This window comes from Mytilus edulis, chromosome 8, assembly GCF_963676685.1.
Source record: "Mytilus edulis chromosome 8, xbMytEdul2.2, whole genome shotgun sequence".
Taxonomy (NCBI): domain Eukaryota; kingdom Metazoa; phylum Mollusca; class Bivalvia; order Mytilida; family Mytilidae; genus Mytilus; species Mytilus edulis.
Window position 1 is genome coordinate 21,989,216 of NC_092351.1, and position 27,252 is coordinate 22,016,467.

The 27,252-nt window shown below is 32.2% G+C and overlaps 1 protein-coding gene across 1 annotated transcript; it reads right to left on the reverse strand.

Moving 5' to 3' along the window:
* Positions 1–83: 83 nt before the first annotated feature.
* On the reverse strand, positions 84–27,252 carry LOC139484001 (uncharacterized). The gene is made up of 8 exons (XM_071267722.1): positions 26,741–27,252; positions 8,469–8,640; positions 7,703–7,806; positions 5,013–5,150; positions 2,519–2,698; positions 1,867–1,970; positions 1,451–1,562; positions 84–100 (listed from the first exon to the last, which is right to left on the reverse strand). The coding sequence occupies exons 1-8, from the start codon at positions 26,802–26,804 to the stop codon at positions 84–86; spliced, it is 891 nt and encodes a 296-aa protein (XP_071123823.1). The 5' UTR covers positions 26,805–27,252.

Here is a 27,252-nt window from a genome sequence, read left to right on the forward strand (position 1 = left end):
TCTATTATGGTTAGCTTGAATATATATTTCTATTGACACCTTTATAAGCAGACAGAATTATATGAAACAGAAAAAAGCATTAATTACTTACGACAGGTTTCTGAAAATTAAACAGAAACATTAAAAAAATATTGAAAACATCAAATGAATCCTAAACACTGTAATATACACACACGAACATATATAAAAAAACAAGTTACACCAATCTCACTCGATGCACTATATATATGTGATGTGATCAAGTGTCTATAAAACCTTCAAATTAGTAGTGAAACAAGCATCAGATCGTAAAAAAGAGGATGCTTCACAAACATAAAAAATTCTTAAAATTTGATACGATAAAACTTATATAAAACGATCAATATATACAAACAAGATGTAATAAAATCGTATAGACAAATATTTCGGCTCAAATGACCTTCATCTTTGTTGTAATTAAAAAAGATACTACACAATATGTAAATGTCTTTGAAATCTACACAAAACTTATTTCAACTGGCCATCAAAAATGTTTATCAGTATTGCAAAAATCGACATTGGTCCGTTTTTAAAATGTATGATCAAACTTGGAAGATAATATTATTATTCTTTATATATAAACTTTTCATTATATTCGTGATACATAGATCTGTGGAATAGATTTGTTAACACGAGTCGACAGAGTACCTCAAATTACCTCTGGCTTTTTAAATTGATTATAACTTCCTCGTTAAAAGCCAAGCAAAGGGTGAAAATGTCTTTTTCTTATAGTAGGAATCTCATCATGGTGTTATTGTGCCATGGTAAAGTTTTGTAATAGTTTCTTTCATTTATGCTAATGTTCATCGTTTATATGCCTTTTTTGTGTTTCTTTGTTATATATTTGTTTGTTTACTCATGATTAAGACAATAACACAATGTTGACTGCTGTACCCCTATTTGTTTTTACATTTTTTACTTTTTTGTATGTTTTTTTTCACATTTTTGTCAATTTGATGGAATTGTAGGCGACTGTTATACAAGTAACATGTTTAGCTAGTTATAAGATTAGATTTAATTCATCATTTTTACATAAGAAAAATATGACTGTACCACGTCAGAAATAAGAAAGATGTTATCCATTTGTTTGGTTTGGTTGGGCTTTTGATTTTTTCCACATAGTTAAGGACTTTTCGTTTTGAATTTTCCTCTGAGTTTGATATTTTTGTTTTTATACTTTTTCAGGTATGTGTTAAACAGTTTATTATGCTGAATGTTCTATTCTTACTATTATATTTTAAAATTCAAAGTGATTAACTCTTACTTCTTGAACATAACAATCATCCGTTTTTTATTAAAACGCACACTTGACCAATCGTCCCCGTGAAGGGTAAAATAGTATTTTCCATTAGATAGAGTAAATTGTTTCCTTCCTATAAACTAAAAAAAATCTGGCATTTTGACCTGTAGTTTAATAATAAATATTGCCTACCGTAAGCTGACAACGATATTAAAGTACTGGCTGCATCTGTCGTCCTTGCAGTGGCGGACTGTCCCATTACACAGCTTCCAGGATTTGAGCTAACTGATGAACCTGATACAGTCTAAAATTAATTTACAGAAAATAATTATATCAATATGTAGTCAGAAGTTTCGAAAATGATTACTTGTTATTAAAATGATAGCTTGTTTTCATTTGTGTTCCAACATGACTCTTGTCTTAGAGATGAATTAAAACCTAATCATTTGGGTCATAGAGTCAGCTGATTTCACAATTCTCGAAAATTTCACTGCATATTTAGATAGGTTGTCTTTTGACATCAGGTTATTTGATTATTGTGTGAACAAAGCGCGAAACACGTTATTATACAAAGTTTACATATTTAATGATCCCAATACTATAGTTACCAAACAGGTGAATCTTGTACTCGTAGACGAATCTGCATTGATAATGATAACATAACTAGTAGATCCAGAAGTTACGTATTTTGTAGCGTAAAACTCACCATCGGCTGCAATAGACAAATACTATCTGCTCATTAAGATTGAATTAACATAAGTAACAGTTGCAGCAGGCATTGTGGTCTTTACTTATCACTCAGTTGTGTGTAGTTCACGTTGCATTTTCATGCATACTTGTTGTCTTTTCTTTTCGTTTCTCTTTATCATACTTCTATATATGTGTCTTCAACACAAGCAAATTCATGGTCTTAGAACTATCAATGTTTTTTCTTCTTCTATTTTGTGTTTGAATGAAGGGATCTTAATCGTAGGTATGTACTATTTTAACTATTTAAATACGTACATAGAGTGTGCTTCAAAATATAATCAAATCATCGTGGATAAAGTGACATTAAAACAATTTTTACAAGTGCCAATGGTATTTCAGACTTCTAAGCTTGATATAAGAAGTAAGGTAATAATAAAACTATTTTTGCAATCATTATTTGGAAATTCTAATTCATCTTGAATTCGAAACTGTTCATTTTATTATTTCATTTAAAAAAAAAATTCTGCATCTTGTATAGCACTGAAATTTTCACAACAAAAGTATACTTACTAGAATCAAACATTTGTGTGCTACATTGTGTATAATTAAATGAAATCGTTGTTCTATTTGTACAAGCATCCCATACAGAATCAGTACCACAGATACCGGAGTTCGAGTTATCTGTAATTGTGTATGCGTACACTCCTAGCAGCGCATCAGGAAACCATTGTTTAACGTTGGCCTGCTGATCTTAAAAAAAAAACAACAACGAAACCTTCACCAAATTGATTATAGGTTGGTTTCATATAGGATGTTTTAGCTGCGGCCTATAATATGAGTAAGCTTTTTTTATGTATTTTTTATACAAGTGGGAAATCTTAATCTTGTCAACCATTATGTTATGTAAAACATTATTATTTACCAATGACAAAAGAATATATAAAAAAAGTCAACTAAATTAATTATTGTGTTACAAAAGTCAAAAACAAGGAAAGAACTATTCCTCCTTCAAATGTTGTAAATAAAATGAAGGTATAGTACGGTCGTCATAAGTTTAAGACTAGCAACATTATAAACATAAGTCACAGGCACTTATCTCAGATAAAAATTTCCTTTATACCTTAATATAACACAAGGTACTTAACTTGCATTTTAGAAAAATGTCAGGCGGTGAGGAAATTCCGTTATATACCGCTTTCTAGGCTGTCAACCCCACTAACACTTGTTATATTGTAAATCTAAATTGATTTATCTTTACAATGGTGTATAACATGCCTACATTTGTTGTCAGAATCATCTGTAGCAATCCTACCCAAGTTCTTGCTTATTATTCCATATAAAGTTGTATATAAGTGTTTTTTTAAATCTTTTATGTATATTTGGGGTATTAAAAAACCGTCTACCTATACCATATACCTTCTGTTTTAGATTTATTCAGTTTTAAACCAGAAAAACTATTAGGTTCAATGCTTGGTGTATTTCATTTTTTGAACTGAGAAAGTGTTTTGTGTCATCAGCCAATTGGGAAATTTTTAAACTATACGTTTTTTCATCAAGTTTAATTTGAAACCCTTTAATGTTTGAATCTTGTCTTACTCTACAGGCCAGGATTTTAACTGCTATTATAAAAATAAGAGAACTTAACAGACATCCTTGTTTTATACCACGGTGAAGACTATAGGTTTATGAGATCCAGCCGTTATTTGACAGGCATCCTTTAGTATCATTATATAAAGTTTTAACCCATTTTAAGAAGAAATGTGGTGTTCCAAATTTTAGTAGAGATTCATACATTAAGGGCCATTCTAAAGAATCAAATGCTTTGGAAAAATATATGAACAATAAAACCCCATCTATATTAAATTTTTCTGAGTAATCTATTATATCTTGAATCTGGTGAATGTTAAAACCTATGTACCGATTTTTTATATATCCATTCTGATCACTATGAATAATTTTTGACAACACCACCTTTAATCTTTGCGCTAATGCATAGGCCATAACCTTAGTGTCTACATTTAATAAAGTGATTGACCTGTAGTTATCTAATGATAATGGATTTTTTTTTTTTATATATATAGTAAGGAGATAACACCTATTTTTTGGAGAGTTGTCATTTCTTCTTTTTCATTACATGTATTAAATACTTTCACTGCAGATTCTTTTAGGTGTGACCAAATTGTACGATAAAATTCTACACTAAGCTTTTCCCAAGAATAAGATTTAATTGATGCGTCTGTAACGATATTACCTTGGTCATTTCTAAGGGCGGAAATATTTTTCTTGGTTTGTCTTGATTTTTCAAGATCCAAAAAATGTTTTTTCCCCTTCTTCTGCCCATCTGACTCGGGATCTGATTTGTGCACCTCTAGTTTCTTTTATATATAAATTTTGTAAATTGTTTTCTACATTATTTATTTCTATTCTAAAATGTTGAGAATGTGTGATTCTTGTATGAATAGAATATAACACTTTTGGTTTTTGCACCATAGGTTTTATCTTTATCTCTTTTCCTTTTGCACTAAGCCTTGACAGTTAAGGGAATATATATTTTGTTTTTCACTCATTATAGAATAATTCATTTCTATATCACACATATCTTCAGAATTATACAACAGAGACAATAGGTTGAGCTTAAAAAGCAAATAAATTGATGTCATATTGTTAATATACACACTGAAATTGTTTACATACACATATAAATAATACACATATATAAATCATATAGATAAGGGTTGATTTCTAAATTACATAGTATCATGTGTTGAAAACCAACATTAATGAAGATGAATTTTATTTTGTTTGTGATAATCATATACTTGTTTTCATGTATGTTGAAAGAAAAAGAAAAAAATCAATCTTATCATTGTTACGTTACGCACAAGAAGATGAAATATTTGTGCATTTTATAATGTACATGTGATTGGATTTAACAGACACAGCCTCTGAAACTGTATGGGATAGCGTTCGATTGGTTTTAAAACAACTATTTTTACTGCGGATAACGATCAAGGGAATAACACCCAGATAATTTACTGAATGTAAATAAAGGTTGAACACTTACTCTCTTTCACTAAAACATGGAATTCCTCTGCACTTGGTCCGGAGGTTGGATTACACACTGAACTAATTGTTACTCCAGCATTTGCAATAGATTCTTCAACAAATTTTATTCTGACATTTTCTGCTTCTGCCTCCCTATCTAGAAGAAAACAAAAAAAGCTTTAAACTGAGTGTGTATCTTATGCTTTGTCGATGATGCATAAATGTTATTTTAATTAAAGTTCACACTTTTTAGTTACATAACAATATAAAAATTTAAAAAGGAAATGTCGTTATTTAAAATTATTGTTTAGTCTTTAGTTTTTTGTGTTTTGCATACTGGTGTTTATCTTTTTTTCTTTTTTTCTTATTTTGCATGGCGTTGTTGGTTTATTTTCGACTCATGAGCTTGAATGTCCATTTGCTATCTTTCGCCTCTAATTCGTATGTAAAGCCCCAATCCCACTAGACCACGATCGCACCACGCTCAACGCGATCTGAAATAACCGTGGTGAGATCGTGGTATGAGCGGCATGAAAATGTTAATTTTAGTTCATTTCACGATGATACTACGTCTTCATTACGATTCTACAACGATCCCGCTACGATTATACCACGTTCTCAGCACGCTTTTTCTACAATTATCATGAATTCATAACTCTCATCACGTTCTCACTACGACCATACCACGAGTTATCCGATTGCAACACGATCTTACCATGCTTCTACTGCGATTATAGCACGTCCTTACCTCGATTATACTACGTTCAGACCACAATCTTCCTACGTTCTAATCAATAACGTCAACATCGTGTTCCATATAGATACTGTTCCATTCCTTATATTTCTGATTAATACGTACATGTTTAGGAAAAAAACAGTCATGCCACCACAATCTAACAGAACACGTGGGCGTGGTGGTAGGAGTAGATGAAGAGGCACAGGGAGCTCTGATAGTAACGTATCCTGATCTAGCAAAGATGTTGGACCTACTAATCAAACTTGAATCACAACCTTTTGCTGGTCTATCAAACTCAAATGACGATGTCACAGTGAACTATAGCAGGGATGACACAGATGTGTCAAGCATGGTAGGGCCGTTGGAGAAAAGAACAAGAGGTCCAAAGTACATACATAGAAACAAAACATGGAGAGCTTTATTATATTTCATGTGAAAATGACAATGAGCGCGATGGTCGTAGTTTGAACGTAGTCAGGTCGTAAGAATAACGTGATGAGGACGGCATGGGCGTGCTAGAATTGTACTATGGTCTTGAACAGTGTAGTGTAAACGTTGTATAGTCGTAGTGGAAGAGTAGATGGGTCGTGGTGAGAACATGTAGTCGTAGTGAGGTCGTAGGAATGTCGCTGTGAGATCGTAGCAAAGTCTTTCCAAATAGAATCACGCTTTTGCTACGATGGTACTTCGACCATTGCGATCTTAACACGACCTTTAAAATACTGCGCTCTCATTACGATTTTAATACGACCTGATTTCGCCACGACCGCACCACGATTGTTTTGATTATGTTCAATGTTGGCCACGCTCATCACGATCTTGAAGACCTCACCACGACCGTATTACGACCCTACTGCGATCTACACGATCGCAATTCGATCGTCAAAATTTGCATTTTTTTCACAGGTTGTAGTGCGATCGTGGCCTGGTGGGACTGCGGTATAATATGTCTTATAACTGAACCTTTTTAGATTGATTTTCGCCACAAATAATCTTCATCTATCTGTTGCCATTGCAATTACATGCATATTTTTGTTGAGTATTTATTTTACCGATCTATAAATACAAAAAAAAACAGTGAAAAAAACCATTAAATGGCTATTTTGAATTATCTTTGGAATAATGCCAACAAACTATTCAAAAGATACAAATTTATATAAAAAAAAAAAAAAAAAAAAAAAAAAAAACTGCATATCGATCATTTGAAACAAGAAGCTCTTAAGTGTCTCTCACCTTGGTCTGTTTGCATATTTAACAATTGACACTTTAAAAACATTATAGACTAGAATAAAATGCATGACAAAATTATCTGTGTTAATTATCTTGTATTACTGATCATTGAGTCTATTTATGTTCTCTCTAACTTCTTAATTTATTTTCTTAAAACACAAAAAAGGGTGACAAAATCATCATTTCAGGCCAATCACTCCTATAAAGAGTGAACGTCTACTAACTGCATTGGCAAAATTTGACTTGTTAGTAGATCTAGTCTTGCTGATCATATTTAATATTAGACAAACCGCAAATGAAAATGGTAGAAATCTTCATTAAATAAACTCATAAAGGGCAATGGCTCCAAAAAGGAGTCGTTAGGCTATTTCTTCCTAAATCCTCTTAAATGTAGATTTAGTTCTTGTGATATCGTTTTCATATTAACGTTTATCTCTTTAAATCGCTGCCTACCATAGTTATCAAGATTATAAAAGATGTTCTTACGACATTTAATAAAAGACAAGACTATTTGAGATACCTGCGGAAAAGAGTATCAATTTTCACTCAATGAAGTGGTGGAAGCATAAACCATGATAATTAGCAAGAGAATATAATATTATCAATCAAAAATGGAAAAATACAAAGTGTTGAAAAAAAGTACAAAAAAAGATGAATAACTACTCAGCTTTTTGTCGGTGCCAAAGTATAAAAAGCGAAACCGAAAAGGTACAACGTACAGCGTACAATATATGTATACTTACTGGAATCAAGATAATAATAATAGCTATTGTCGGTTATTTTTGTATATCTTATGCAGTAAAATCCGTAGTATTTAGGTCCATAAACTACTTCGCTGTTGGCACTCCTGCAATATAGTTCAATCATTACTACGACTAGAATAAAATGTAATAAACAATCAAACCCCAGAATAACTAGTTAGGGTATGTGTTTTACTCAAAGGTATTGAGGAAATGAACAATGAACTTTGCTTCTTATAGGAGCAGTATAACTTTGTTTGAAATAATTTCTTCCCGTACACTTATTACAGATATAAAACAAATCATAAAGCAACTATAAAGAAAGAGTTAAGTTAACAAAAGTAAACGCATACAAAATCGAGACTTATTCACGGCACATATATAACTTAATGTTTTATTGAATAATATTTTGATAAGATGAAAAATATCTGAACTTAACAGTGAAAATGAAGATAAACATTTAAGCATAATAAAATAACTAAAATGAGGAGTGATTTTGTAATAAAGTTACAAAACTTTTAGTAACCCTAGTTATTTTATTGTTCGGACCTTGAGCATGACGATCAGGATATATGGTATTTCCTCTTTATAGTTCTGATTACTTTTTATGATTGTTGAAAAAAGTAACAACGGATGATGTTCGTAGCTATAAAATATATTCAAATTTGAAAAAAAAAGAAGAAAGACTGTTTTACAAGACTGGCTAACAGACTGCTGCCTTCTATGAAAGTTAACATTACGCCATTTCCTATAGACTATATCGACTTACTGAAATAACCAATGAGTGTTGTCACTGTCAATACAGTCAAATTCAGACATTGGTTTACCAAATACGGTGGCAGTCCATCCTGATGTTACTTTTAAGTTTGTAAACAGAACAGTTCCTCCTCTGCTGTCCCATATATTTCCAGCCAATATTGTTGGCAGTGTGCATGCACAGTCTGAAAAAAATAAGCTTACACTAATAAAGGTTTTAGATTTGATGATGTAAGGATTTTGAGCGGGTTATCAGTTTGGCCTGAAAATTCCGTTGAATAACTTCTGAACATCGATATACTACCGTTGCCTTTATTTATGAACCATTCACTCAATGCTCATTTTAAAATTATATCTGTTGGTACAGATGAACAAATGGACGCCACGTTTGCACGTTTAGGTTTTTATGTTCTTTTAGTAGCTCGAAAATATCCCTATATTGTTTACATACAATATCTTGTAAACCAATCAACACATGATGAAATTGAATGCTTTTCACATTTTAATATCGTTTTTCAGCTCACAAGATTGAGGTCAAGTTGAATATACTCCGTTGTTGAGCATTTGTACCGTCTTTTGTAAAATAAAACATAGTCATGTAGTTTGTCATACTTCAATACTGCGTTCTGACAGAGGATTTAAGTAATTGTATTTACTTGATTGTTAGTGCCTATTCGAAGAACCTGATAAAATGGAGAAACTAATGTTGTGATTCAAATGTTCTTGATATCTAAATAACTAAACAAGTAATGATTGGAAATCAGCAAAGTTTATGAAAAAAAACTATGTTAGATCAGTTATTGTTTACACTCCTTTTTATCGAAGTCATGCAAAGCTATGATATACTATAAAAAACCATTTTGATAATCTGTCTTGTATATAAAAGCAAGAAGGTGTGGTATGGTTACCAATGAGACGACTTACCACAAGAGACCAAATGACGCAGAAATTAACAATTCTAGGTCACCAGACGGCCTTCAACAATGAACTATATTTATTTCAGAACAAATCGTAAAATACAATCTAATACAAAAAGTTTCTTTTCAAATAATTGTAACATGTTTAGAGAACGTTATTATTTTAACTTTATGTTGTGGCTCATCATCAATGTCAAAAGCAAAGCAAATTTAAAACTATTCATATTTATAAAGTAATTATTAGCATGTTATAAGACTACGCTGGTAAAGCATGTAAGAATAATTCAATTATATTATGAAACAAAATGAAATAAAAAAACCGACACCTACCCAATATCAAACAAATAACAAAATTATGCATTTGGCAACGAATAAAGACAAAAGAAAATCAGAAACATATACTGGATATAAACTTGATAAAGGCTACCTGTATTAATGGCTAAATCGAAATGACCCAATTGGAAAAACTTAGCATAAGAACAAGTAAGCGCCAATTGTATATCTGATTTACTAAGTAAGTTAAACACGTATAGTTGCGACATTTTGGTCTAATATACTAGTGTCAAAGGCATTTACCATAACTTGTATTATATGTTTTGTATAGTGTTGTATCTTATTTAACCGTTTATTATTTCTTGCTCCTGTTTTGTAGGCCTCTCTTTTAATGAATTAGTTTTGATTCTTTGATATCTTCCGCTTCTTTTCGCAAATTACTTTGAACCTAAGACAACACTCATGACTGTTTCTGTTGCAGCAACATTAAAACTTCCACCGAGTGGAATATTTTTTATATCACTAAGAAAGCTTCAAAATAGACTGCATGCATTAGATGATGATAATGCTTAATAGTAGTTAATTAAACTGAAGTGTAATGCTGAAATGTACGCTGGTTTTCCTGTTTTAAAGTTAGTACTGTAAAAAACAAGTTATTTCAATGTCTATAGTGTACAGTCCACGAACGACCTTTAAGATGCATAAATCCTTTGATAAGTTTATGTCATTTATATGCTGTCTTAATGACGTACCACAGTATCTTATATTTTAGTCATATGTATCCATGTTTTAATGCAATGAATAACACCATCTTAATGCTTGAAATGGTTTGTTCTTGTCATCACTTGTAATAACATGTTTGATTTTCAAGGTAAACCAAGTGTACTATCAACAGGGTCATTCCTATTAATGGAAAAAGATGTAGCCACAGGTTTATCACTCAGTCACCATGAAACAACATAACGAAAAAGGCAAATCAAACGGACCACTACACACGTCAAGCTTACTATTATCACGGAATTTGTTGATTTCAAGTTAGTTTAAAGTATATTTATTCAGATAATTCAACATTTAACGATATTATACAAATGAAATAACAATTAAAGATTCAGAAACAAGCGAATTTACTTTTACAAATCTGTCTCTGATTTCAAGTTAGATATGCGATCCCGAAACATCACTTCCTGAAAGGGAATCAACATAATATTTAAATAATGTGTCATTAGTTTTTTCAATGTTCAATGTTGCACATTACCGTCTGGCATGTTACACTTGTCTTTTTTAATAAATTATGAAATCCCTTGGTTAATCTGTACGCACCATTAAAATATGTTTTTAAAAAGAAACAACGAAGGATATGTTATTAAAAACGACAAAACCACGGCTACAAGTAAAACATTACAAAGCAAAGCATTCGTGTTGAATAACTTTCATTTAAAATTTAGGTATCAAAACATATTGACCATTTTTATTTAAGATGAATACACAAAACACAATGCTAGGACTTTACTTCTTTATAGTTTTAATTTAGTACTTTCATTACTAGAAAGGCAACTAAAACTTGTGTTTGAATAATTGTATGTTGTATCTTTTATGACAAACTGTATGAACTAATAAAACAAATATTGATAGCTCTTGTTTTTTTGTCCAATAAGGTATATATTTGTTTAGTCTACCTTTACCATAGACTTGATGACCTCAATAAGTTTTGAAGACACATTATCAATACTAGTAACTAATATCGAACTTGATATAAACAAGCAAATAATAATTGTCTGCAAATTATCGAATGCTTGCTAGTGTTTTATGACCGTTTAAATTTGATAAAAAGGTTTTATATCTTTTATATACCTGAATGTTTACTTCCACAAAAAACGTCTACATAGTTTTACTTATGCACAAAATCCTACATTTTGTCAATATCCTCATTTAAATAAAGTTATTAAATGACACCGTCCCATGATGTATTTGAATCTAGATAAAAACAACATACATAAACAATAGTTTGGGCAAACATGTTTATGTATAAGTTGTAACTAGCTTTGAAATAGATTTTCACTTAAACATGTTAAAGGCGAGGATTCTTGGATTGGTACGCTTTGTCTTTTGTCTTTATTTTAAATGATGTTTTTTTCTTCGATCATATATAGTAATTTCCAACTGCAGATTATTATAATGTTGTACAGTTGAACCATTTGTCCAAATTAGGGGACAGTTGGTCGCTTTCAACCATCAGATCCCCTAACCCTTTTGTATTACTATGTTTATAGTCAGTAGAAGGAAATTCAGTGGTTGTGGCTGGTATTTTTCTGTTAAGTCTGTTTTCTGTTTATTGTTGTATGTAAATAACAATGTCATGTTTGTTTCGTTTTAATTATATAACATTTTGTAATGTAGGGCCCTTTTGTATCGTACAGTACAGTATGGGCTTCGTTCATCGTACTGTTTATTCAATTTAAATATCACGTTCATGGTTCTTTCATATCAGATTGTGTTTACTTCAATATAAGTACGTTTACAGATGCTTGGTCAAGTAACAGTGTTTTCTTATAACCAAGTTCAGACAAATTCAAACAGCAAAACTGTACAGTTACAAAACATGCCTCACAAATATTTTTCGAATCTAAATTATGATACTTGTTACAAAAAACATAAATTACCTACAACAGTTATATATTTACGAGCAACTTTTTATGAAAAACAGAATTTATCAGAATGAACAATTATTTATGTATGTGCCTGTCCCAAGTCCGGAGCCTGTAATTCAGTGGTTCTCGTTTGTTTATGTGTTACATATTTGTTGTTTTTTACATAAATAAGGCCGTTAGTTTTCTTTTTTGAATTGTTTTACATTGTCATATCGGGGCCTACTATAGCTGACTATGCGATATGGGCTTTGCCCATTGTTGAAGGCCGTACGGTGACCTATAGTTGCTAATGTCTGTGTCATGTTGCTCTCTTGTGGACAGTTGTGTCATTTGCAATCATACCATATCTTCTTTTTTTTTTATATTCAAAGCAGTTTTCAAAATCAAAAATTAATTTTAAAAATAATTGGCATTATATGCTATTTATTGTATGGTTACAATTTGTTTTTTGTAAGTAATGCAATTAGTGAAGAACTATATGACCCGAATTTACATAATTACAATTGCAAATCCATCAAAGGTAAACCAAGAACTTGTATGAAGAAGTTCGAACCCAAGTTTCTTTATGATTTATAAACAAACGATTTAAGAAATGTTTGTTAAAAATCGTATTACTAGTAGTACAGAAGCGTCGAGATACAATCGTGACTAATAGTTAACCAGCAGGCGTATTGTATATTGAAAAAGTGCTATGAGAATACACTATGTAAATTGTACTTGAAGTGAATAATTGTTGATAACGAAGTGGTGTGGGCAAAAAAATAATTATGTAAATGAACTTTTGTTACTTTGGTTTAGTGAAATGACAATTATTGATTTTTAAAGAAACATGGTATGAGAGTACAACGATTTCCTACTGTAAGGACATGACAATAAAATTGAGAATGGAAATGGGGAATGTGTTAAAGAGACAACAACCCGACCAAATAAAAAACAACAGCAGAGGGTCACCAACAGGTATTCAATGTAGCGAGAAATTCCCGCACCCGGAGGCGTCCTTCAGCTGGCCCCTAAACAAATATATACTAGTCCAGTGATAATGAACGCCATACTAATTTCCAAATTGTACACAAGAAACTAAAATTAAAATAATACAAGACTAACAAAGGCCAGAGGCTCCTGACTTGGGACAGGCGCAAAAATGCGGCGGGGTTAAACATGTTTGTGAGATCTCAACCCTCCCCCTATACCTCTAACCAATGTAGAAAAGTAAACGCATAACAATACATAATAATACATTTATAATCATTTATTCAAACATGCACTTGCTTTTAACTTAATCCGGGATACTTTTTTAAATTACCTTTACAGAAGATGTTATAGATTTTTGTTGTATAGTCTGATTTAAATAATCCCACATACATGTAATTGTCGTCAAATTACAATTAAATATGCGCAAAACTCTTACTGATAACGAAATTTAATTGGCTTAAGTTTATGATTTAACGCAGTTGATTATTGAGATATGGATCATCACCTTGTCTTATTAAAATAGAGAAAGATCAGTACTAAGATATTTGTTTCATTAAAGACCTTCCACCAATTATCATAATAAGCAACAAGTATATTTCAATCATGTTAAATGGCAATGACTAATTTCATTGTGTTCATAGTGCAACTTATGTGCTCTGCAAGTCATTTTTTATCTGTAAACTGTCTTTAGACAAGTAAATATATAAGTATGAAATTTTCAGTGTGTTAATTGAATTTAAGCTTATCCAATTATTCAATTGATTTAGGACATAAAGGTTGTCAATTTTTGTTGAATTTTCAATGTCTAAAATTTATCTCTTAAACATAACATATATTGAAGATTAAAAACTATAAAATAGTTTCACTTCAACTACCACCATTATTCCATAATAAAACATAATTTTGGACAGGGATGTATCTAATTAAACAAATTATATTCAACCTTCGATTGAACCTTCGTTTAATAAGACATTTCATATGATGTTAGTTGAGTTGCATTTCAACGTTGTAGTTCATAAGTTAACCGGAAGACATGTCACTCTATCCCGACACATCATTCTGACTTGGAACCGTCCAGTCTTCGCTCTTATTCCTCAATATCACTTGCCTAGCGGAGAAGTATTAAATACAATCTTTTAGGTCATATGACCTCGTGTACTCAAGGCGAGCACGCTACTACGAGACACTAGATGAAAGTTATTATTTCTTTAATTCATATTAGACGGACCACAAAAGAAGCATGAGAAACTATTGAATCTTTATATTGTTATTTTTTGCCTGAGTGAGAAAAAAAACTATAAATCCTTATTCAATTTTCCATTAAGATATGTTAGCCTGTTTATATAATCATGTTACATTTGTAAATTAATAAGGAGTACGATGAATATGTTAAATAGTAAAATCACAAAAATACTGAACTCCGAGGAAAACTCAAAACGGAAAGTCCCTAATCAAATGGCAAAATCAAATGATAACACACATTTAACGAATGGACAACAACTGTCATATTCCTGACTTGGTACAGGCATTCGCAAATGTAGAAAATTTTCTTAGGTAGAATTAATATCACAAAATAAATGAAACTTATTACCTTTGGTTATCTCAATATAGAGTAGTAGTATGTTTGTCTATCTTTTAGTAAGTAGGGTTGAATATGTAATCCATTATTATAGTCACTGATTCTGAATTGTTTTCTTGTTGATTTTGTTTTTTTTTTTGTTTTTTTTAGCTTTTCTTTTTTTTCTCTGTATAACAGAAACTTAAGCAAATTGGACCTTTTATAAATGTTGTGAAACTCTCCTCGATTGGATGTTTTGCTATCGCTGAAAAGAAATATCTTCGTTCATTTTATTGTTTTGTTATAGCACAAGCTTAATAACAAACTTCGCCATGTTATTCCATTTTATTGTAAATAACTTGAGAAATTTGACTTATATCCCGAACATATAAGTTTTTTCTTAACACACGGAATTTCTCATTCATGTTTGGTGTTATTATATATCGTTCAAAAACATAGAGAACAAATGTAAATAAGGGTAAAATTGACGACTTATCATTTAGCACAAGCATGGTGTATTCGAATTTTGTAATGAATGGGGTCGTAATATGAAATCACAGCTATTCTACGTCAATATAGAACCTTTAACAATGCGTATTCATTTATTCTAACATTAACATGCTTTCATCTTATTCTTAAGGTTTTCAAAATTTCATAACAAAATATTTTCTTAAATTCTGTTATTACAATCTTATTAAATAGTTGTTCTTTAAAGACAACCATTATAGTTGATATCATAATATAACCATTTATTTATGAAATTTCACTTTTGTGGAAGTTAGTGATCAGTTGTGTGACACCTATCACTTTATAGAACTTATGATTAAATGCAATTTTTTATCTTACACTTGAACTGTTAACTTACTCTCTTTTGAGTACATCAAAGGAGAACTATGGGACTTTGCTATAACTATACATTCCTACAGTTACCAGACTTAATAATATGAAATACTACGATAAAGGAAAATGAGCTGAATAGTAGGTCTACTACCTCAAAAAGGCAAAAGAAATCAACAGTTAGAAAGAACATTAAATTTTGATTATTCTTTACAATATATTCAAAGCAGTTAGATTATTATTTAAAAAACTATTCAAATATTTAACCCGATTTTTTTTCCCAGTCTGTCAGTCATATGTGAAATATGCATACTGCATGCAGATAGAATATTTAATACTTATCAAACGCTTAGCTTGGTGTCAATTACATTATGTGAGACTTTAAATTCAATTAAGAAAATTACATAGAAAATTATTTCTCTTATTAAAATCTTCATAAATGTACCGATATTGAATTGTTGACTTCCCAAGATACTTATTCGCAGATATTTTTCTGTATGCATCGACCTTAACTACGAGACCAGTCGTTATAACTTCGGCCTCTGCATAGCGCAAGTGTGAGAGGGAACCCGTGATTAAAGATTGCAAACACAAGTGCTCCTGACGAAAAATAGAAACAACTGGTTCTTAACTGGTGAAATGTACATACAGCCAACAGAATATGTTATACTTGTCTGACACTTATAATTAGCTTGGTGTCATATGAAATTCAATATTAAATTAAAAAAAATGATATGTTTTATTTACTTGAATAGCTAAGTTTTACTCCTGAAAGAAGTGAACGTGATTATTTTATCAAAAGAAAACTCTTTATATTACCAACATTTTCATAAATGAACCGGTATTAAATTGCATAAATAACTTCCTAGATACTAATTCGCCGATATTTTTCCGTATGCATCGACCTGTACTATGGGACCTCTCGTCATAGGTTCGGCCTCCGCAAGCGCAAGGGGGAAACCGTGATAAATAAATGTAAACACATGTACTATTGAAAAAAAAAACAGAAATTAACTGGTTCTTAAAGAATAGATTACCAGTAATACAAAAAATCATTCCTAGAATCTGTTCTATACATAATTAATCCAGGTATCATGAGATACTTCAATGTCAAAAATTCAAAGAATAATTTTCTAATTCGCTGAGTGTGAAAATAAAAATGAAAATGTGGATATGATGCTTTCAAATACTTGATGAGTACTAGATTGATGTTTGTTCTATAAGATAGGTAAAAGTTTTACTATCGTGTATTTTCATGCAGACGGCAAATATATTTTTTTGTATTAAACCATACACGAGCCACTTTAATACTAGTCTGTAATCGTCAATATCACCAATTTTTATATATTTTGATTAACTTTCTAGAAACTTCTTAGTTTCGTAAAGTTTCTTAATTCCAATTTACTGTATTGAACGAATCATTATTTATACCTTGTTAAACTAATTGGTGTGTCAGGTGTGTGTGATTGAAAAAGTTGTTTTAATGATATTTCAGTAAGTTAAGACTTTGGTAACGGAAACTGTGGGTTATATTTCTTGTCCGGATAGTAAAACGTAAAATTTCAAAAATACCGAATTGCGAGGTAAGTTCAAAAAAGAAATTCCCTAATCAAATGACAGAGTCAAAAGTTAAAAGCTCAAACACATCAATGGAATGGATAACAAATGAAATATTCCTGACTTGGTATAGATATTTTCTTATGTAGAAAATGGTGGATCAAAACCGGTATATAGCTAGCAAACTCTCTCAATTTTATGACAGTCGCATAAAACGCCTGATATTGTTAACACTGTGTGAACAAAAAAACACTATAGGTAAAAATGTCAACAAATAGGGATACAGCAGTCAACATTGTGTTTTAGTCTTAATCACTATAAAAAAAAATCTTACAAATATGTCAACTCGAGAGCGTTTAACATTTTCGCCTATTTTTACAATTTTCAATCTTTCATTCTGTGATTTACCCAGATTGTGTACAGGTAAATTATGTTATTTTTGTATTTACCATGATAAAACTCTTCCATTGACCAGTTGTAAACATGTTATTATTTTTTTATTATTACATGCATAGAACTGATGTACCCTGCAAAAATATTGTTGTCGATTTCATCAGGCTTAGAACTGGTGGAGGAAAATCCAGTGTGTTGGCCTAAACAAATCCTGACCGTTACTTATGTCAAAATGAAAACTCCTGATATGACCTACATGTATATACGCAAGCCAGAGAAAGGAACGATGGAATTCGTTGTTGGCAAGTACAAAAAGTATAGATTTTAATTATTACCTATTTTGTTTTTGAAGACTGTATTTACAAACTTAAAGAACAGTTTACATAGATCATATGTGATAGCCATACAGCTGTTGGAATCTTGACTCAGAACTGGAAGTCAACTAACTACATTGACACAATCACAGACGTTATAGAAATCCCTATCTTGGATCCCAGGCCATACTAATGAAGACACAAACGAGATAGTAGACCAGTAATCAAAAGATGCAGCACAGGAGGCCCCCAGTTTAAATTATCATTACAACATCAGTACAATGCAATGTGTGAAAAGTGCAGTTAGGATGGCAACAAAACTTAAACGACAAAATTGATGCTCTAGAAGTAAAACTGGGAGAGAACTACACCAATTAATACACGTTTTTTTGTAAAACCCATCAACTTGATTATCCAAATTCAGTAATAGAAAGAATCATTTCAGAATTTGGAACTGACTACAATAGATTAAATAAATACCACCAAATAGGCCAATCTTTCAAACGCCTTATTGTGAATGTGGTGATGATAATAGCACAGAATACTTCCTACTCTATATTCAACGACGTTTCATCAACAATGTTAAAACTAAGATTTACATTAAGGTATGTCTGAGCATGCCTTCAAATATTGGCACGAATTGACAAAAAACATCTATTAAACAAAGAGCAGTGTAAAACCGATGTAGGTAATAAATATATATCTCTCATGACGCGTTAAATGTACAAAAGAGTGAAGAAATGTCACCTTGGGTTACAATGAGGAACAAACAATGTGTAAATGTTTAGCTATATCAATGAAGCTGATCATATATAAACTTTAATTTTATAATTCTATACCTATAGAAAAACTAGTGAAAGGGGAGGAATCAGTTAAACAGGTTCATCAAATAAATATTTCTATTGATAAAAAATCTATTAATCTGATTTATAAAATATACGTAAGACATGTTTTATTACATGTACCTTATTGGAGAAGAAAAGCAGATTCAATACTGAATTGATTTATTTTTATAATTTTTTTTTTTTTAACAGTGGTAATTTACTGGGTTTTTTTGCAAGAATCCATTGTACCTGTTACAGAATGTATCAAGGGTGACATTTTCTCAGCTGGTTTAAATAAATAGAACTAAATATTAACGTAAGTAGGAAAAGAGGGACGAAAGATACCAAAGGGACAGTCAAACTCATAAATCTAAAACAAACTGACAACGCCATGGCTAAAAATGAAAAAAGACAAACAGAAAAACAATAGTACACATGACACAACATAGAAAACTAAAGAATAAACAACACGAACCCCACCAAAAACTAGGGGTGATCTCAGGTGCTCCGGAAGGGTAAGCAGATCCTGCTCCACATGTGGCACCCGTCGTGTTGTTTATGTGATTACAAATCCGGTAAATAGTCTAATTCGGTAGGTCAAATTCATGAAAGGGAAGGGGATTGTAGTTACGACGTAAGGAACATATCCGATATCATTTGTGAAACGGTTATTCCATAACGGTCAACCAACTCGTGATGGCGTCCGTAAAATTTACGAAGGGATGATTTCAACTTCACCATTTGGAACTCTTGATTTAATAGCTTCCTTGTGAGCAGTAACCCTCTATCAAGAAAATCATGATAGGAAATGCAAGCACGGGAATATCGTATCAATTGGGAGATATATACCCCGTATGCAGGTGCTGCTGGAATGTTGCTACTTAGAAATGGAAAGTTCACAATTGGAAAGCTGAAATCATCTCTTTTGTCGTAAAGTTTTGTTTTCAACCGACCCTCAGTTGGAAGGTAGGTAGGTAAGTCAGTGAAGTTGTATCCAACATTTTATGATAAAATATAAAAGAGCGAAAAAAACTTAAAAGAGTAACAACTCAGTGTCAGCACTTAGCCCGGCCGATCGGTGAAAACATTGCTCATATAATGAGGAAAGCATCAAATATGCACGATGGTACATTTGTGTGTACTGAGCAATATTAGCTATGGACCCACCCTCAACATTTAATATGGCGGCTTATTTCAAGATGGCCGCCATAATTTCTAAAATATTTTCCAGAATTACATAAACCACAGTGGATTTGGTGCTGGAAGCACAACATTCAACATATTTGAATGCCTTGGTTTACTTAGCAAGATTTTGTTTTGATCTATCATCGAAATTCAAAATGGCAGCTTTTTTTTTTAAATGGCTGACTTGAAAAATAAGAAAATATTCATTCTTAAGAATTTACCTGAATATAAGCATTTTTTTTTTTAAAGTATAGTATCATTTAGTCTCTGTTCCAGTTCTGTCTTTTTGATTTTGCCTGGCTTGTCATTTCTTATACAACTAGAGCTGCAGTAGTAGCTTTCATTTAAAGTTGAACATTTTTTTGTCTTTGGTCACACATTAAAGCTGTGATTAGAGATTTAATTGCCATAGGATTATATAAAGTGCTTAACTTAATTTTTGGGTCGCATTTTTGAGATATTATACCGTGATTTGAGAATTGTATAAACACATATCAGTGAAAAGGCAGGAATTTTAGGCCAACAAGGACAAGAACATTGACAGACAATGGCAGAAACTGAATATTGAGAAACCCACAGCTGAAGACACTTTAACAGAGGACAACTCAGGTATTGCTTTTCAAACATTGTACGAAGAAGTTTTAGCAGATAGGAAATCTAATGCTTAAAGAACAGCAGAGATTGACCGCAATATAAAACAGAGCGAAGCGTGAATTGATAAAATGTGTGTTTGTCTCATAACGATGCAAGCTGAATAGAAAGAGTCAATGAATATTAATAATGAACAGATGAGAGCAATATCTCATCAACTTCAGCAGTCTGAAGACAGGATAGACCACAAGGCAAGATGTAAGTGCTTTGCAGACCAATGAGAAATTCAATGTTGTGGTGAGACGGAAGGACAAGCTGACATCAACTGAGAGAGGAGACACATTTCAAGTGCATTTGAACAGCAGGGTACTTTCAAACAAATGGCATCTGTTGTAAGTGACTTAGTAGACAAGAGAAATAAAGAATTTAAAATTCCTGCAATGGACACATCATCTATAGTAAGCCTAAATTTGACCTTAACCAGTACAACGCCAGCACACCAAAAATACATTACCAACTAGCTGCCTTGGGTCTTTCCCTATTAGTTCGCATGAACCATCATCAAATACACCAACTCTGTTGAGGGCAAATGTGTTGCCTTCACCTTAAGTCGAAAGTCCTATATCAGGGCCCGTGGCCCTGCATGAGACAGTTCAAATTATTCAACAACAACTTCCTTTTAAGGACATACTTCCCGAACCTGCAGTACTGATCAAGGACACCACCTACTATGAGACAATAATATTTGGTTCAGAACAGCACAGCATACCAGAAACAATTGGCTGTAAGTAGATCCTATCTAGATTCTACAATGCTGACTGCAGTGGCTACTAACAGTATCATCCCGGTCAAGTCAATGGCAAATCATCCTCCTCCAACATTTATGACTCAAATTATGACAATCTCGTCAGCTCCTGGAGCTCTAGCAGGCTTGCAACAACAGTAAGCTGACTCCACTGACCGATCCAAGAACAGGCTAAGGAAACAAAAAGAACGTAAGCTCTACAGCTCCCAAAAATGCATATATTCAATTGAAGAGGAATCATGATTGAGGAGGCGTTCATTTATCAATTTGAACGTACTGCCGGTGGATGACAATGGGAAAACCGGTAATAGGTGTGCAGGCTCCGAGATTGCCTGGCCGATGTTGCCTTGGAGTATGTTCGCGAGGTAAACACAGATGATGATGCCAAGGCCTTAAGAAAATCATTGAAGCAGCACTTCAACAAAAAAGACGATCAGACCAGGTTGAAACCGAAGCATTCCTCCGTGGATGTAAAGACAATTATTCTGCGAGGCATGTAATAGAGAGTAACCTAGAAACGATCAATAAGGCGTTAAAACAATTGAAAACCTCAATTGCCAACCAGATGGCATTATATGGATCAAAAAGTGTCAGTTATGCCTTTATGTCTTCTCTGCTTATAGCGTAGTACCACCGACCGATAAAGGGAATATGAGATCCGTAACCTCACTCACATTGTCTCAAAACAAGCTGAAAACAAGATTTCAACTAATCATCGTTACCGTTACCGATCAATTTAACCTTGGGCATTCTGATCAGTATAATCGTGGAAGATCACAAGATCAAAATACACGTGGAAGATCCCCTGAGCAATATAAGTTCGGTAGATCGCCAGATAGAAATTCACCCAAGTTATCGACTAGTAACACCCTCACCAAGCAAGAGAACATATAGTCCGTAAGGTGAAAAGTCAGCACCCCCATGGACAAACTAAAAAAAACTCGATTATTTCAGGCAACGGTCACCTTCACCAGGATACAGAGAAAATACAAGCGCAACCCCAACAACGGAATTTTTTAACAGCAACGGGTCGTGCAAGAAGGAAAACTCTCGACTCCCAAGTCCATTTGACATGAAACGTTACCTCATGACAAAACCGAACAGAGGCCGAAGATCTCGTCTAATATTGTCTATCAATTGTCGATAAAACCCAGCAGTACGAGGTACTATACTAGTATTTGACCAGCATGTGAACATGATCGTGGATTCTGCTGCAATGATTAGTAAATGAGAAATTAATTCCAGCAAATAATAAAGATTCGGAGACCGTAACTCTATGTGATTTGGGTGAACAGATGGTTACTGGGAAGATTATAAGGAACACTTCTCTCGACATTGATAGAGTAAACATACAATGGGATATATGCAAGGCGCCGTTACCAGCGACGATGTTATACTTGGTTACATAGAGTAATTTTACGATATAGTGGTTACGGCAGATGAAAACCCGATAAGTGAATAAGGACGTGGCATTGAAGAGACACAAGACAAGATGCCCACGGTACTGCCTCCAAGTTCAGACAAGTTACCTAATATGCCACCACATTTAACCTATATCGACGTTCAATCGACTCACTTCAACCTATTTCATTCCAACTATTTAAACTGAAAGCGATTAAAGAACAATTACAATAACATGTCACATATTGATTAACATTTTGATTTTCACTATTTGTTTTTGTATATGCAGCTTTATTTGCAAATGTAAGTATTTTAGTAACAACCAATCAATTTTATTTATTTTAAAATTAATTGAAAACAAATTCAAGAACATGAGGACCATTTTTAAAGAATCATCACTTTAATTTCCGAAATTATGTAGAATACCTTGCGGACAATCTTGATATCTATATCGTTTTTTCCGCCATTTTGAAAATGGCAGCCATATTGGATTTTTTAAAGTGGGTCCATAGCTGAAATCAAAGGGTATACAACCAAGAACTACTGTGCAAAGTTTCATGCTTTGCTCATCAAGTGAGCAATTCTGCTCTATATCTGTACCAAACTGGACGTCTTAGACATATTCTGAACATTCTATCAAATAGTAAGAGTTTTATACTTGACAGTTTGTTGTAAGTATTTAAACGATTAATATGATATATATCACCCAAACTAACAGTGTACATTGGTCTTTTGTATCCGCAGTTACTTCATTTTTCATTGAACATATACAAATACAAGTGAACAAGTATATTTCTCTATTTTTTCTTTTTCGAAGATAACCAAACATACCACTGAAAGGTCAAGTTCTCAACATAACATATTATACTGGATATTACAATACATCTGTATATCTACAAGTCGATATAAGTGTACGTACAAAAGGAATGTAATGGTTTAATTCTTCTATCGAACCTATATAACCCATTCCAAACATATACTTCGGAGCTGTATATTGTACACATGTGTGAGGGTGGACAGGGGGTTGAAATCAGGAACTGAGGAGTGAAAGTCCGAGTGCAGGCACAGAAGGTGTGTGCAAATAGAGATTTGCTGGAAAAGTTTTTTGACAGATTTTTGTATTTGTGTTTAAGGTAAAGAAGTAAGAGTAGATGCAATTGGGAGAGATGAGAAGGACAGTGCAAATCAAGGAACATCCTGTCAACCACTTGTGTCTGATATGTTGTGTAAGAGTTTTTGACTGTCTTCATTTTTTCAAAATTCTGTCTAAGTATTGTTATCTTCTGGTTTCATTTTATTGTCTATGCAAGAGGTATAATTTCTCGTTTTTCTAGTATCCATATCAATATAAATGAATAATCTTTTAAATCGTAGAAAAATCAATTTCAGATGTATGGGGCTAATTATTGTGTTTCCTGTGTGAATACCATTATGGAGTAGATTACACTCGAGTATTAAATTCAATACCGATATATGTAATGCATTCGGTATATTCAGTATTGTGTTGTAAAGAAGACAATAATAATGTAAGGTATTTTGATGGGTGCATTACTACTTTTAATTTTGTTCTTATTCCTATAGTCATTAGTGATAATTGTAGTCATTATTCCACCGAATAAGAAAGACTGCAGCACAATATGTAGTATTGTCCCGGGAGAAAAACGCGATAATTCAGTGCCAGTTAATAATTAACAAGGTATCTTATTCTGTCAATCCATACTTTGCCAATAACAAAAGGAAAACAAAACAGTACATTTAGAGTATACAGAGCGGTACAGTATAAACCAAACAGTAACGGAATAGTGCTTGAATGACTGTTTTTTAATATGAAAAAGGCAGATGTGGTATGACAGACATTAAGACAATGAATCATCAAGGTTCGAATAAAATGGATGTAAGCAAGTATACTAGGCAACCGTATGGCCTTCAACAATGAAAAAATAATACCGTATATAAATATAAAAAAGAAGATGTGGTATAATTGTCAATGAGACAACTCTCCACAAGACACATGATACAGAAGTTAACAACTATAGATCACCGTTCGGCCGCCAAAAATATACAAATCCTATACCACAGTCAGCTATAAAAATATACAAATCCTATACCATATAGTCAGCTATAAAAATATACAAATCCTATACCATATAGTCAGCTATAAAAATATACAAATCCTATACCATATAGTCAGCTATAAAAATATACAAATCCTATACCATATAGTCAGCTATAAAAATATACAAATCCTATACCATATAGTCAGCTATAAAAATATACAAATCCAATACCATATAGTCAGCTATAAAAGGATCAACATTACAAATGTTAAACAATTCAAACGAGAAAATTAACGGCATAATTTATGTACAACAAAATGAACGAAAAACAAATACATTGTATGTAACACATTACCAAATTAAACGACTATCACTGAATTACAGACTCCTGATTTTGGACAGACACATGCAAGAATGTGGCACGGTTAAACATGTTAGCGAGATCCCAACCGTCTCCCTAACCTTGAACAGTTGTTTAACAGTACAACAAAGGAACGAACCATACAAGTCAGTTGAAAAAGTCTTAACTCATCAGATGGATACAAATAGAAATAAATCTAAGAATATTGGCTTTAAAAGGCCCCGACATGACAAAATAAAAAACATTTTAATCACAAAACCAACGAACTTATTTATAACAAAACAATCCACGAAAATTAAATACACTTACATGAACCAAAGACTACCACTTATCTTTCGGTTCCTGACTTGGGACAGGCACGTGCACATACAGAATGTTGCTGGGCTAAACATGTTTGTTGCCACAAACCCTTTCCCGTTTTCTATAACAGTAATGTTACAGCACAGCATAAGAACAAACTATAAAATCATTTGAAAAAAGCTCCACTGTATCAGATAGATACAAAGAAAAACATGAAACAAAAACACAGACAAGACATGGCAGGGTATATATATCCATCCCTCATCCCTAACAATAAAAAAGACACTATGTACATTTCTGAGCCAACTCGCATGTTATGACAGCTAGTTCAAATCAAATATAACCAATGAATTCGAAAACAAAAAAGGGGGTATTTATTAGACATTTCGTCTTCTTTCGTCAGGACACTTCAAATCATCTATATATAGGCTACAGGACTTTTTACAATGTTGTGTCATCTTTTTTTTTTTTTTTATCTTTTTGCATTACAGAACGATAATCATTTATGGTCGGTACTACATTAATTTCGAAATAGACATCTTTACTTCTGTTTTGGACGGTTAAATATTTCTTTCGTATAGGACATCTATGTTTCTATTTTCTGTTTGCAAGAATGATATTTGTTATACTTTTTGTACATCAGTTTTGATGAGAATTGTGTATTGTTTCTGATGAATTCGAAAACAAAAAAGGGGCATTTATTAGACATTTCTTCTTCGTTTGTCAGAACACTTCAAATCATCTATATAAAAGCCTGGAATCACTTGCTTTTCGTGATTTTTAAATACAGATATAAAATCTTTAGCCCAATCCTTTCATAAATACGTAGATTGCCTCCTGTAGGAAAATCGACTTTTATTCAATGTTAAAGGTAGTGTTATAATATCATATTTTTAATGAAACTATCACAGCTCAACTAAAGTATTAAATAAAAATAAGATAGGCCTTATTTCATTCTGCTACTGAAAGCACCATTTCGAAGTCGGACAATAATTATTGTCTAAATATATTTTATTTTCTCGGGGAAAAATGATAAGAAGAAAGTCAAGTATTATCTGACATACAATACATATAACATTATTAATTGAATGTGAACATGCACTATATTATATAAACAGCAAAAATGTTACTAAACTATACTAAACAAAAACGAAAGGGCATATAGAAAGAAACGGCAGAGATAATGATAATGATGTCTGTTTCCCCTTCTACTTACCATAATAAACATACATAAGCAACAAATGCCAAATGAAAAGAAAGGAAAAGAATATATATATAAAACAAAGACTCACCTATGTAGTCAATCTTCAAAATTATGGAAATAAATAATCGGATCGCAAATATATTCAAATTCATGGCAAAACTTTTCTAAATATGAAATAGCACCGTTCTCGATAGTGTTCGATTGTCAGTAAATAAATCCTAAAATAACACTATCACATGGCATCCATTGTTGTCTTGTTAACATAAGAACAAATAGGACACAAATTAGGTTACTAATTACAGTACATGTGAAAATACATAAAAATTAACACTGACTCCTATATATTACAGTACTGAAATAGAATACCGTTTGAATATTGATAATCATTTAACCGTTGATTTTCAATTTCAATAGCAAGGTGCGTCACGGATTTTGTCTTGATAAAATCTGTCATGGGCTCAGAAGAGATTGTTCTTCTTAAATGACTATTAATTAAGATTTAATAAATTGTTAAGATCCATAACAACAATTCTTTTTGAACACAAATGATCTTATGAATATTCATGAAAAAGTTTTCACGTGTAGGTTTAACATGATCAG